This window comes from Meles meles, chromosome 20 (assembly GCF_922984935.1).
Source record: "Meles meles chromosome 20, mMelMel3.1 paternal haplotype, whole genome shotgun sequence".
NCBI lineage: Eukaryota > Metazoa > Chordata > Mammalia > Carnivora > Mustelidae > Meles > Meles meles.
The window spans coordinates 20207738-20219539 of record NC_060085.1 but is presented as its reverse complement, the minus strand read 5'-3'; the positions used below and the strand labels follow the sequence as shown (position 1 = coordinate 20219539).

Here is an 11802-nt window from a genome sequence, read left to right as displayed (position 1 = left end):
ACATGCTAGAGGGGGCAATGCATCTCTTGCTCTGACCCCAGGAAGGTGGGACAATATGGCAGGTGAGTCTGGCTTTCCCCAGGCAGAGCCATGGCCATTATGGCCTGGACCTCAGGGCGTTCAAGCCCTGTGAGGAAGGGCAGAAGGGGCCTGACGGTTTTCTGGGAATGGTTGTCTCCAAAAGTGGCTCCCGCTTCAGTGACCCCAGCTGTCCCTACACTGTTACTCTCCTCACAATGTTCTCTTAAGGTGTCATATCCACATGTTGGCCAAGACCTTTCCTCAGTGATGGGCCTGAGGCCAGGAGGGTGAGACCATCAGGAAAGCCAGCACTGGCTGAGGAGTGGCCCAGGCTGTGGCACCAGGGGCAAAAGACTGCCAGGTCAGGGCACTTGCCCTGAGATGCTGCTCAAGACAGCAAGAGCAGAAGGGCACAGGCAGGAGGAAGAGGGCAATAGTGGTAAGGCCCGACACAGGCAGAGGTCTAAGGGCACAAGCGGCTCTGAAAGCCGGGAGCCTCACTCTGGCTGTGCCCTACAGCCCCCTCCCAGGTTCCTTCCAGTCAGCCATGACTGGGAGTCTCTGCTCCTCCTCAAAGGAGGCCATGCAGCTGGGGCTAGGATACAGGGAAGGATACAGGAGCCCGGGGAGCCACCATGTGGCCCCTGCTAAGGCACATGTGAGCCTCAGCCACCATATGTGTGTGGGGGGGGTCATTCAAGCCAGGGAGGACCCCAGCAGTATAGACCCCCAAAGACAGGGACCTAACTTCCCATCTCCACCTGGCTACCTCCCCGCACGGGATACCAGGCAGGCCCCGTCTTTTCCTGGGGAGGGCCTGCCAGAGAGAGAACCTTTGGATGCCGGCGACAGATGCCACCTGTCTGACACTCACACGAGGCTGCTACCTTGTGCTGCCCCCTGGAAAGAGGACAGCCAGCTTCTTGCAGGGAAGGGAGCTGCCTGAGGTCCCAGTGGAGAGACAACCCTAGAACCCAGCAGCCCAGCCCTAGCAGAGGAAGCTGCCCACTAGACCACACTGCCTCTGGCTGCTGCGCCGCCAGCTCAAGCCCTTGGACGTGCTAGTGGGGTGAGCCAGTTCGGTCTGCCACATTCCTCTGGACACAACGTGATGCACAGTCACATTAGTACCTGCCAACCTGGAGGTTTCCTGCTGCTACAGACAGGTGGGCTGGGCTTCTAGGCCTCCTGGCAGCCACAGGTCTGCACAGACAAGAGCTGGGGTGGAGGTCACAAGCGGGTGCCCACTCTTCCAGGCTTCTTGCTCTCCCCAACCCCAACCAGGGACAGAGGGGCTATCTGAAACTCCAAGGCCAATTTGGAAGGAATGTTTTAGCCAGAAGCTACGTGAATAAAAAGTAAACATAAACCCTGCTCACTTCTCACTGACACAAGCCTTCCGTTAAATCAGTGTGGACGTGTGATACCAGAACAGCGCAGCCCCCACCTACTCCCCTCCAGCAAGCAGGCAACCAGCTCTGAGCTGAAGCTCAGATGATGTTCCTGTGCTCAGAGCCTAGGCCCAGTCAGGGAAGTGTGTGGGAGCACACCCAGGGCAGTGGAGGGCTAGTCAACTCCCAGGAGTGAGCTGCTCGGTGCCAAGCCCCCTGGCATCCAAGACCAGGAGGAGCACCCCTGTGCCTTTCTCCACACCATGCTCCCACACCCCCACTAGGTGGGAGACTCATGGCCAGACCTGCAGGAGGAGGCTCTTACCCACAGCACTGCCTGGGAATGAGTGATCAGGCAACCCACAAATCACAGTAACAAAACATTAGATCACTACTTATTGGTCTCTCGACCTTTTATTGGCCCTATCTCCCAACATCCCCAAGGCAATTCCACTCACAGACACACTGAGTAACCTCCCCTTGGCCATACTGATGTGATGGAACCAGACGGGGAACTTGGGTCTGCTCAGCTCTGGGCCAAAGTATGGGTGCCCTGGTTCTCTGCCACCCCAGGAAGGACATCCTCACCCTCACTTCTACCTCCAAGTCTTCTAGAAATACAGAACATACAGAAATGTAGAATCACAGAACCATGAGATATGTTGTAAGCGTCTGGGTTCTAGAAGGTACCATCACCTCCCTCCAAGTAGCATTCCAGGAAGAACGATCAGCCAGGCACTCTGGCAGGCAGGGGCCCTGCCCAGGCATCCACAGGGCAGCCACGCTGTGGCCCAGACCTCCGGATTTGCAGGAACCGGGGCCTAAGGAAACAGGGGCAAGAGGCCAATTATTGCCTGGGTCCCAGAGGATGAGCAGAAAGTGGAAACAGCACACTCTTCCTACAGCCAGAGCTGTGGATGGCCTGGGTAGAAAGACCCGTGTGGCAGTTGGGGCGGGTAGGGTAGGGAGAGCTCACCTCCCACAGAAGTCCCTGCGCACAGCCACAAGATCAAGGGACAGGTCAGGCTGGCTCTGAAGCCAGCTGCCAACAAGCTCTGGGTGTCTTGGGTCCACTTCTAAGAAGATGCTCCTACATGGGAGAGAAATGGGTCAGCTTAACCAGGCAGAGCTGGGACCTGCACTTCTGCATTGCCTGGGCTGGGAAAGGTGGGGTAAGAATGTCAGGTCAGGCCCAGTACACACTGGGACAGACCCAGGAGACCCGCCCTATCCATACCCAGAGTCCTTCAGGAGCCAAGATGCCAGGGCCAAGATCTGGGTAATGATGTCCATGCCCTCCTGCCCACCGTCCAGGGCTAGTGGGTCTTCATAGCTGAAGGGGAAACAGAGGGAGGTGAGAGCCTCTGAAGAGTGTGGAAGAGCTGAGCAGGGCCCTCCACAAAGGGGCCGCGTGGAACTTACACTCTCAGCTTCAGAAAACCTGAGGGCCCAGAAGAGGAGGCCCCCAGATGGCAGCTCTGAGTCTCCTACCTCCTACAGGTAGCACCCCACCAGGTAGTGCTGGGCTGCTCAGTGAACCCCACTGACTGACAGCAGGGTATGAGGGTCTCCCCACAAGAAGGCTGTTCCTATGCTTGGTCTGGGGAGGCCTAGAGCTGACACTCCTGAGAACCTAAAAAAGAGGAATCAGCACCCTAACCCACATTACTGCTGCCTTGTCCAAGGACTCCTGGGCCACCCTGTTTGAGAACAGGATGGCTTAGTGCAAAACCTGGGGTAGGTCTTGGTCCCAGCTTTCATGCTAAGCCCCGCTTGACCTTGCACCAGGGACCTTTCTTCTCCAAGCCTCAATTATCTGTACAATGATATACCCATCTGAGCACCTACTATGTACTCTAGATCACATCTGGTATGTGAGTCTGCTAGGTCCTCCCCATGGCCCTGCAAAGGTCTACTACTCCCCTTTCAAAGCTCAGAAATGAGGCTCAGAGGTTATCCAGTGGTCTTCAGTGGGAAGGCAGAAGCTGAATCAAGCAGGTCTGTGTGCTCCAGAATGAGCCTCTCTTTCAACATCGCTGCCCCTTTCAGTCCCTTCTCCCTCCCTGTACCTCCCCAGGACAGTCACATCCCATTAGGCCCTCTCAGGCCTGGCTTCCCTCCCAACACACCCTGCACCTGCGGATCTCAGGGGCCAGCTGCTCCATGTCCTGGTGGAAGATGTAGGGAGGGTTGCTGACGACCAGGTCCACGGGGCCCCAGGACAGGAGGTGTGCCCAGCTCCCCTCTACAGTCAAAGGGAACACACAGCAAGAAATTGGTGGTAGCTCTACCTGCCACCATGTTTCTTGGGTAGTCCCCCTCCCCAACCCACACCCTGGGCCCATCTCTGGACCTGATAACCCAGGCTTGCAAATTAGTGCCCAGGGTCCCCAGCCAGTAGACTGCTCAGGAGCGTGTACATTCTGAGATGGCAGCTCTTCACCTAGAATATCCCTGCCCTCTCTTCTTCCTGTCAAAAACCTCCTCAAAAACCTCCACCTTTGGGAAGCCCTCTCTGATTGCTTGCGCAAAGCAAGGGCCTCTGTTTTCTGCAGCCCCACTGGTCCTGTTGTCCACTGCCTCCTAGCCAACATGGACTGAGTATATGGAGGGCACAGCTGGTTTCCATCAGTCAATTCCTCGCAACTCTGTTTCCTGGTTCCGTCCAGGTGCCAGGTGTACCACACTCTAGGGAGGACGCATATAAGGCTCAAAGACCCTGTGGATACGTAACACAGCCAGAATCAGAGCCAGAAGCCAAGGACACTCTGCAAAGGTGTGGTTAAGCCTTCTTCCTGGGCCAGACAAGGGCAAGGCAGGTAAGTACAAAAGTATTAAACTATTTTGCCCTAAAGGCTTTCTCTTGAGCTTCTGCTTATCTCCTGACAACAAACAAGCCCTAGTTAAAAACTCCTTAGTTATGGGGGGTTCAGAAAGTAAGAAAGACCCTATGGCCAGTTCCTGTATGGGTCAGATCAACCCACGAGGCAACAGGGGCTTGCTTTGGTCTGAGAACCCCCGTGTGTGTGCATGTGTGCGTGCACGCGGGCATGTATGAATGAATGGTGCGGAAGCCCTCCTTCCATCTCTGCAGAGCACACATCTATCTAGCAGCACCTGGGCTTAGGGTCCCCACCCCGAGGAAGATCAGTAGGGAAGATACCTAAGGTTACATCGAGGGGGATGATCCGAATTCTGTCCAGCAACTGCAGCCTGGAGAGATGGGGAAATGGGGGTGAGTACAGGAGAGACTCCCACCTGTGGCTACCAGGACTAGGAGAATAAACCCTTCTTGCACTGATAGATCTCTGGTGCCCACTGTCCTTCGTAACCCTGTGGGAACCACACCAGGCCACCCGGCCCCACCCTCCCTTTCTTTGGAGTGGAAAGCAGGTATCCGTGAGTACGGTATCTAAACAGGGATTGAGATCAGGCCCCAAAGTTGGACTTCCCCAACCCTGCCCCTTCATCCCCCTGCCCACCTACCTCTGAGCATTCTCCTGGGTCAGGCAGATGGCAGCTTCTCCCTTATCCACCGCAATGACTCGGCTCTGCCCCAAGAACAAATGAAGGGTACGCAGGAGGCAAGGTGCCCAGAGAAGCCAAGCCTGGAGACCAGAACCCTCCTCCATCCCTCTACCAGAGAGAAAGGGAAATACCCAACAGCTGCTCCCTCTTTGTAGCCAGGGTATGGCCAGAGAGAAGGGGACAGGAATCAGAGGCTGTGACTGTGATGGGCTGGGGGCAGCCCCGTCCTCCCACATCTGGGCATCTCCCCTCAAGTGCTTCTAGCAGAGATGAGTGGGGGAGGGTCAGTGGGAGGGACCATGAGTGGCAGTCCAGTCCATTCAGGGTGGCACACTGGGATGCCAAGGGGGCTCACCTGGGGAAGCTGACTCAGCAGGCTGAGGGCGATAGCTCCCGATCCGCAGCCCACCTCCAGGATGAGGGGGCCACCTTGGGCTCCCACCGCACAGGGGCTCCGGGCCACCTCCTCCAGCACCCATTCAACCAGCTCCTATGAGACAGAGGGGTCGGAATCAGAGTTAGGGCCCCCCGGCCCCCCTGGGGGTCTTGGCACAGAAGCCCAAGCATGGTTAGCCTCTGTGTAAAGGTGGGGCACGGGGGTCAGGGGTGGCTGAAGCCACCTTCATGTCAGGCCATGGGCAGGTCACTCTGCCTCTCCCTGCTTCAGATTCCCCATCTGTAAAAGTGAGCAGCTGACAATAACCAGCCTTGTCGGGGTGGCACACTCATGAAACCACAGAACTACATTCCTGAAACACGGATCCCATTCCCAGTATGTGGTGTTAAAAAAACCCCAGCTTGGCCCTTCACAGCCTCCCGTTCTGGGCTCATGGCAATACTAAGAACCATGCCTGATGGTCCCTGGCCACTTCCTCTGTACTTGGCCCTGCTTCCAGAACTTTTCCTCCATTAATCTGTTGGATCCTCACGACCAGCCACTGAGGAAGCCAAGGCCCCTCCTGGAGCCCACTTACAGCTCACGGTGGCTATTATCAGGAGCCGGAGTGTCCCCAGTTTATCCACAGAGCTGAACTTAGGATGGTCCCAGGGAGGTTCCCAGGCCAAAAGGACAGGGAATTCCCTTCACAGGGGTGGGCCACAGTAGGGAGAACACAGTCCTCCCTGAGCCTCATATCTGAAGGGGCTACAGTATACACAGGGCATAGGGTAAGTGGGCATGATGTGATGGGAAGTGCCTGACAGCACCCCACTTGGGGGCCGGGGGACACTTGTAGACAGTGTCAGTTTGAGAACAAGAGGCTTTCAAGTTCCACCATCTGCCACCTGCAGGGACTGTGCACAGAAGCCCACAGGGGGTAGAGGTAAGAGTGGAGGGCTGCTGCCGCCCAGAAGCCAACTGGTTCTAATGAGCAGTGGAGTGAGGGACCAAGTAGCCAGGCATGGAGCCGGGGAAGGGCAGTGTGCTTTCTTCTCAAAGGTAGCCCTTAGGAGAGTCACCTTAGTTGGGACTCCTGGGATCCCAGGCATGGGCAGAGGGGTCAGCTTCCCTCATCTATAAAGAAGTCCACCCCCTCCAGAAAGGTTTCCTGACCCCCTGCCAGGCTCTCTCTCGTGGATCTCCTCACCATGAGTCTGAAGTGTAGGATGAGGTTTACCTCTCCCACGAGACCGAAGTCTCCATGATGGGAAGACTAGGGATCTAACCCATCACAGTATGTCCCAGAGGTAAGGCCTGATCCTCAGGTGGCCTCTCGGCTGCTTCCCAGGGGTTTGGCAAGCTCTCAGCGGTTGTGGGAAGCCACCCTCTGAGTCTCAGACCCCCGACCAGGTCCCCCCAGATCTCCAATGTCAACAGTCAGGCTCAAGTGGCTCCAGATCGCTCAGACCCATTTTCCATAGAAGTTCCTCAGTGCTGAATCCCAAAAGGGATTTCATTCTTCCAGGTCCCCCAATCCCCAGAGCAGAGAGCTCACCTGTCTCCAGGGCAGCAAGTTCAAGGCAGGTAGAACTTGGCCAGTGGGTCCAACCTTTTCTGTTCCTCCCCCCTGCTCCCTCTAGGCCTGTACCAGTCACAGCTGGAGACTGGAAGGGCGCCTATGGCAATCTGGACCCTCAGCGTTGGGACTGACATAGCTCAAGCAGCCTAGGGCTAGGGCGGGGACTGTGGTCTCAGCGCTGAGGCCATGTACTGAGGGGTTGGTCAGATAGCTGGGACTTGTCAGGGCTGTGAGCCTCTCCTGGTTTCCTGGCCACAGACAGACCTACTCTGGTTGGAAATGACCTCTTGGCTAGCCTCCTCAGAAACACCCTTGACCTGAGAGACACACACCATATATATGAATGATACCCTGGTGACGTTGTGATGCTGAGAGACCCGGCCCCCACCGCCACCGGTGCCCTCTAACCCCTCCGTTACAGTCCAGACCACTGGAGAATCCTCTTGGCTATGGGACCACCTGGGGTCTAAGGGTAGAGACCACCCATAAGAGTCCAGAAACTCTCCTCCTCACCAAGTGAAGAGCCTCCAGCCTCCATCAACCTGAAATTGGTGGCTCTTTAGAGGAGGCTGAAAGCCAAGTGGTCAGAGACCCCGGGCACCTCTTCCAGGTAAGTAAGGGAAGAATCCAAAAGCATGATGGGATGGGGATTGGGGGGGAATGTGGGAAACAGGCCGTTTTTGGCTCTCCTAGAGCCAGTCTCAACAGGACCCCATACCCCCTCAAGAGGTCAGCCCAGGCCTCAGGAGAACCTGAGTGCTGCCAGCACCCTCCATTAGGATGCTCTGGGTGGGCAGCCCAAGAAGGGTGGCATTGCCTCCCTTGAGCCAATCACAGACAAGGCACTGAGCCTCCTACACCCCCCAAAGCCTCACCTCGCTAGGCTGGATGGGAATGGCTCACACTCCCAGCCTTGGCTTTCCTACCATACACACTGCCAGGCTGAGGACTGCCACCCACAGGGAAAGCCCAAGTCATTGGGCCACACGCCACCTACAGCTTCACATTTCTGACTTCTGCCCCCGTCATCAGAAATTGCCCTGCAATGGATGGAAAGAACACAGGAACCAAGATCTCTCCCCTGCCCCCATTCTCCCTACTCCCTGCCACAGGCCACGTCCTCTCAAGTTCTTGGTAAAGCACCCCCATGCGGCTTCACATTGGGGCAAACCTGGCAAGTTCTCAGAAACGTCTGTACAGTGAGGTGAGGACCTAGCCTCCCAACCACAGGCTCCCCCTCTGTCTTCTCTCCCCCCCTTACAGCAGAGCTGCTCTCCTGGCCCAGACCCACACAGGAATGGTGGGGGAGGCCCCATATGGGAGCCGGAAGTCCACACCCGACATTCAGAATTCTGGAGCACATGGCTGGTGCCGGGTCAGCTCTAAGGGGACTCAAAGGTCATCATGGTTGCCTCCTTCCCATGCCCTGACCCTTGGCAGCCTCAGGAGACAGTAAGTGACCTCCCAGCCAAGGTCACAGGCTTGGGGCCCAAGAGGCCACAGGTGGCAGGCTACATCCTGCTCCCTGTCCTAGCTTGTCCAATCTCAGATGGTGTAGCCCCATGGGAGGTGTGGGGCCCCGACCCAGAGTCAGAAAGCCCAAAGGCTGCCCTCATGCTCCTCCCCTTGGCAGCCCTATGACTTCAGGAAGTTCTCATATTGCCTACTGTCCCTCCCAACATTGGGCTGTAAGGCAAGGACGTGGCTTCTCCACATGATGGGGAAGTGAATGGGGCCAGAGGGTTTCTCAGCTGGGAGAGAGAGGTTAAGAAGGTGAGGAGGGGCTCTGAGTCCCTGTTTGGGCAGGTAAATGAAGTCTCATTTTCCCAAGAATGATCGTATGCCTGAGTACCTTTTGAGAAACACCCCTCCTCAGAATTTGGTGCCCTCCAGCTTGTCCATCAGCCCCCACACAGTTCCATCCACCTGCTCTGCTCTCTCTCGCTCCCTACAAGGTTAGAAGGAAGCCCAAGAAGGGCCACAGAAAGCATCTCTCCCAGAATAGGTGTGCCTTACCCAGGGACAGCATGCTGGGGCCACACAATCCCTAGTCCTTGTAATTTGAGGGACCGACCACAGGTAATTACCCGACCAGACAGTAGATCTAAGAGGACCCCCAATTCACAGGTCTCCTCCCTAGTCTGGAGGCCCAACCTTCTTATCATCTGGGCCCAGAAATGACACTGAATTGAGGTCACATAGCTGTACCAGGCCTCTGGGTGTCCAGGTGAAACTCTATCCACTTCACCCATGCCTCCTGACAAGGAGGAGGGCATTTTATTCCCCCACGGATTGGGTAGGCCAGGCCTGCATACTGGGGCAGTGGCCTGGGACATAAGGACAGTCAAGGAGGCCAGCGGGAGACCCCTGCACTCTTGGCCCCACCTACCCAGCCAACCAGGAGACACCAGTAAGGAAGAGCAAGGACTCCGAGAACCACAATCATGGGATCCCAGCGCCCCCTGGAGGAAGTCTGGGGAAAGACAGGTGCCCTAAACCCTGCCCTCCTCTCCATCCTGCCCTGTCTTGATGCCATACCTACCTCTGTTTCTGGGCGAGGGATGAACACTGGGGGGGCCATCTTCAGACAGAGCCCTTGAAAGTCCCACTCCCCGAGGATGTACTGCACAGGCATCCTGCAGAGGGGGCAGCTGGGTGATCAGTGACAGAGCCCAGACCAACAGGGCCATGACTAGGTTGAGAGATACCACTGGGGAATACCAAAAATGTCAGGTAGGGTCATGCCTCCTGTGCCCCAGGACTCTGAGCCAAGCCAAGGCCTTCCCTCCCCTTCTTCCTTTCTACTCACGTGCTCTCCCTCTCATCAAAACCTCATACCAACACCTCCCCAGTCCTTAGATACTTTCCTCCTTCCTGACCATGAATTAATTGGGCTATTCCCCACATAGAGCCCTCAGGTCTGGCCCATGGGTGCTCACCTTTGCAATCGAAGGCTACTCAGCTCCTGGACGCACTGTAGCTGCCGAGGGGTCAGGGGTTGGGTGCAAAGTACTGGTCTCAGGCTCTGAAACTGCCCCACAGAGAATATGAGTATCTGGCTCCCTGATCTAGGGGCCTGACCCAGGTTTATGTGGACACTGTGGGCCCAACACTGGACATCTCGGTCATCCCTGATCTCCTACTGCCTGATACATACTATAATAGTTCATTAGATGAATAAATTATCTACCTAAGACATTCCTTCAGAAAATTCCCATCACTCTCGGCTCAGCACTCTCTGTGGGGCAGATAAGCCTGGCTGTTATTCCCCAGGGTCCTCCCTCCCCACTCTTCTCCCCTCTTGACAACACTGCACTTAACTGTTTTGGCTCCAAGGACATGAGCCACGATGTACTCACTGGATGCCTGGGCCTCAGGGATGCCCCTTTTCTCAAAGAAGGCAGTCCAGTGGCTGACCAGCTCTGTGGCATTCAACGACCCAGCTAGAGGCAGATGGGGTTGCCATGAGCTGAAGGGCCAGCCCCTGGTGCCTCCCCTCCTCCCGAGGCCAGAAAGAAAGGCCCAGAGAATTCGGCCCCCAAGCTCCATTCTCTGGGAAAGACTCTTCAGAGCTCCCAGGTCCCTTAATCTTCCTCGTGATGTCAGCTGCTAAAGATGAGCACTGGCTCCAACCAGGTGGAGATGGTCACGGGCTCTGGCTCCTCAAGGTGGCTCTGGTCCGGATGTGACTGCCACCTTGGGAGAGGAAGGAGAACCAGGAGAGCAGCTGAGCATTGTGTGACCCACTCCCCTCTGACCTGCTGCCTGAGAGAGGATATGCTCTTGCTCTGCTACCTCCTTAACTCCATTTTAGACCCTCGCCCACCTTTTTGATTCTTCTTGTCTTGACCAGTTATGTTTTCTTCATGTTTTTAGCTGAAGTGGGCTGAATGCAGAGCTCAGTCCCTGGCGATGTGTCTGGGCCCAGGCTTGAGGGTTGAACAGATCTGTTCCATCTTAGCGTGTGTGACCTTGGGAAAAATGATCATTTCTAAGTTCCAATGTCCTCCTCCATGAAATGGGGGGAATAACACCAACTCCCCAGCAAGCAGGATATTAGACAATGAATATCAAGGGCCTGGGAGTCAGCTCAACACACAGAAGGGACTCTGTGTTACATAATCGTCACTAACATTACAAGACAGAGGAGGCTGCCTTTGCTTGGGGGCTTCGCTTTTGACATGCTGTGACTGATCTGTATGCTAAAACTCTCCCTCCCCACCCCCATTTGACCTCATAATCCTAAAGGTCAGCATAAATTGCCCGGTTTAAAAAAAAAAAAAACTGACAATTTTTGTTAACTTTATATTTAAGTTGTCACAAACAAGGTTTAACAGGTTTAAAGTAGTGGTTCCCTTTCCCTTCGCACAGACCAAGGTCCAAACCAGCACGTACTGAGCACCCGCTAGGTGCTCACATCTTCAAAGACAAGCTGGGAGGGAAAGGAGGCTTCAAGAGGGAAAGCGACTTGCCTAAAATCACCTAGCTAGACCTGTCCCAGGCAGGACACAAACACAGGTCCTCCGCACTCCAGAGACGGCTCTGTCCACAAGCCAGGGGCGCAGCTTCCCACTCAGCTCTGCAAAGCATCGTTAATGCCCCAAGCGAGGTCGCCTCTCCCCAAGCCCGACTCCTCATCTACATAACGCGGGGTGGGGGAGCGGGGGTCCCGAGGGTGTTGCAGGCCAGGAGACACCCTCCCGGTTCCCATTTCTCCTCATACCAGGCTGAAGAGCCACCCCGCCCGCCCGCCGAACTGCAGACACCGCCCGGGCTCGGCTTCCGGATATGCGTGACCCGCGGTGCGCTCCCTCGGACGCCCTGCTTCCGGGGTCGGAGCGTCTGAGAAAGGGCTCGGGCGGACCGCTCCCACACCCAGTTCCAGGGTTCCTAGAGCTCCTGGG

The 11802-nt window shown here is 56.1% G+C and overlaps 1 protein-coding gene across 1 annotated transcript; it reads right to left on the bottom strand.

Annotated features, from left to right (window-relative positions):
• Positions 1-1800: 1800 nt before the first annotated feature.
• Positions 1801-11749, bottom strand: HEMK1 (HemK methyltransferase family member 1). The gene is made up of 12 exons (XM_045990889.1): positions 11622-11749; positions 10725-10869; positions 10220-10594; positions 9838-9929; positions 9441-9534; positions 5296-5430; positions 4899-4963; positions 4576-4625; positions 3549-3657; positions 2650-2745; positions 2389-2502; positions 1801-2233 (listed from the first exon to the last, which is right to left on the bottom strand). Exons 3-12 carry the CDS (start codon positions 10445-10447, stop codon positions 2140-2142), a joined length of 1077 nt encoding a protein of 358 aa, XP_045846845.1. The 5' UTR covers positions 10448-10594; positions 10725-10869; positions 11622-11749; the 3' UTR covers positions 1801-2139.
• Positions 11750-11802: the final 53 nt, after the last annotated feature.

Bases quoted from the DNA above. Each gene is read 5' to 3' on its own strand.
- HEMK1 (XM_045990889.1), bottom strand. From the start codon at position 10,447: ATGGAGCTTGGGGGCCGAATTCTCTGGGCCTTTCTTTCTGGCCTCGGG. The intron at 9,535-9,837 runs GTGAGCACCCAT...CCCCCTCTGCAG, and splicing joins AGTAGCCTTCGATTGCAAAG to GATGCCTGTGCAGTACATCC. The intron at 4,626-4,898 runs GTAGGTGGGCAG...CCATCTCTCCAG, and splicing joins ACCCAGGAGAATGCTCAGAG to GCTGCAGTTGCTGGACAGAA.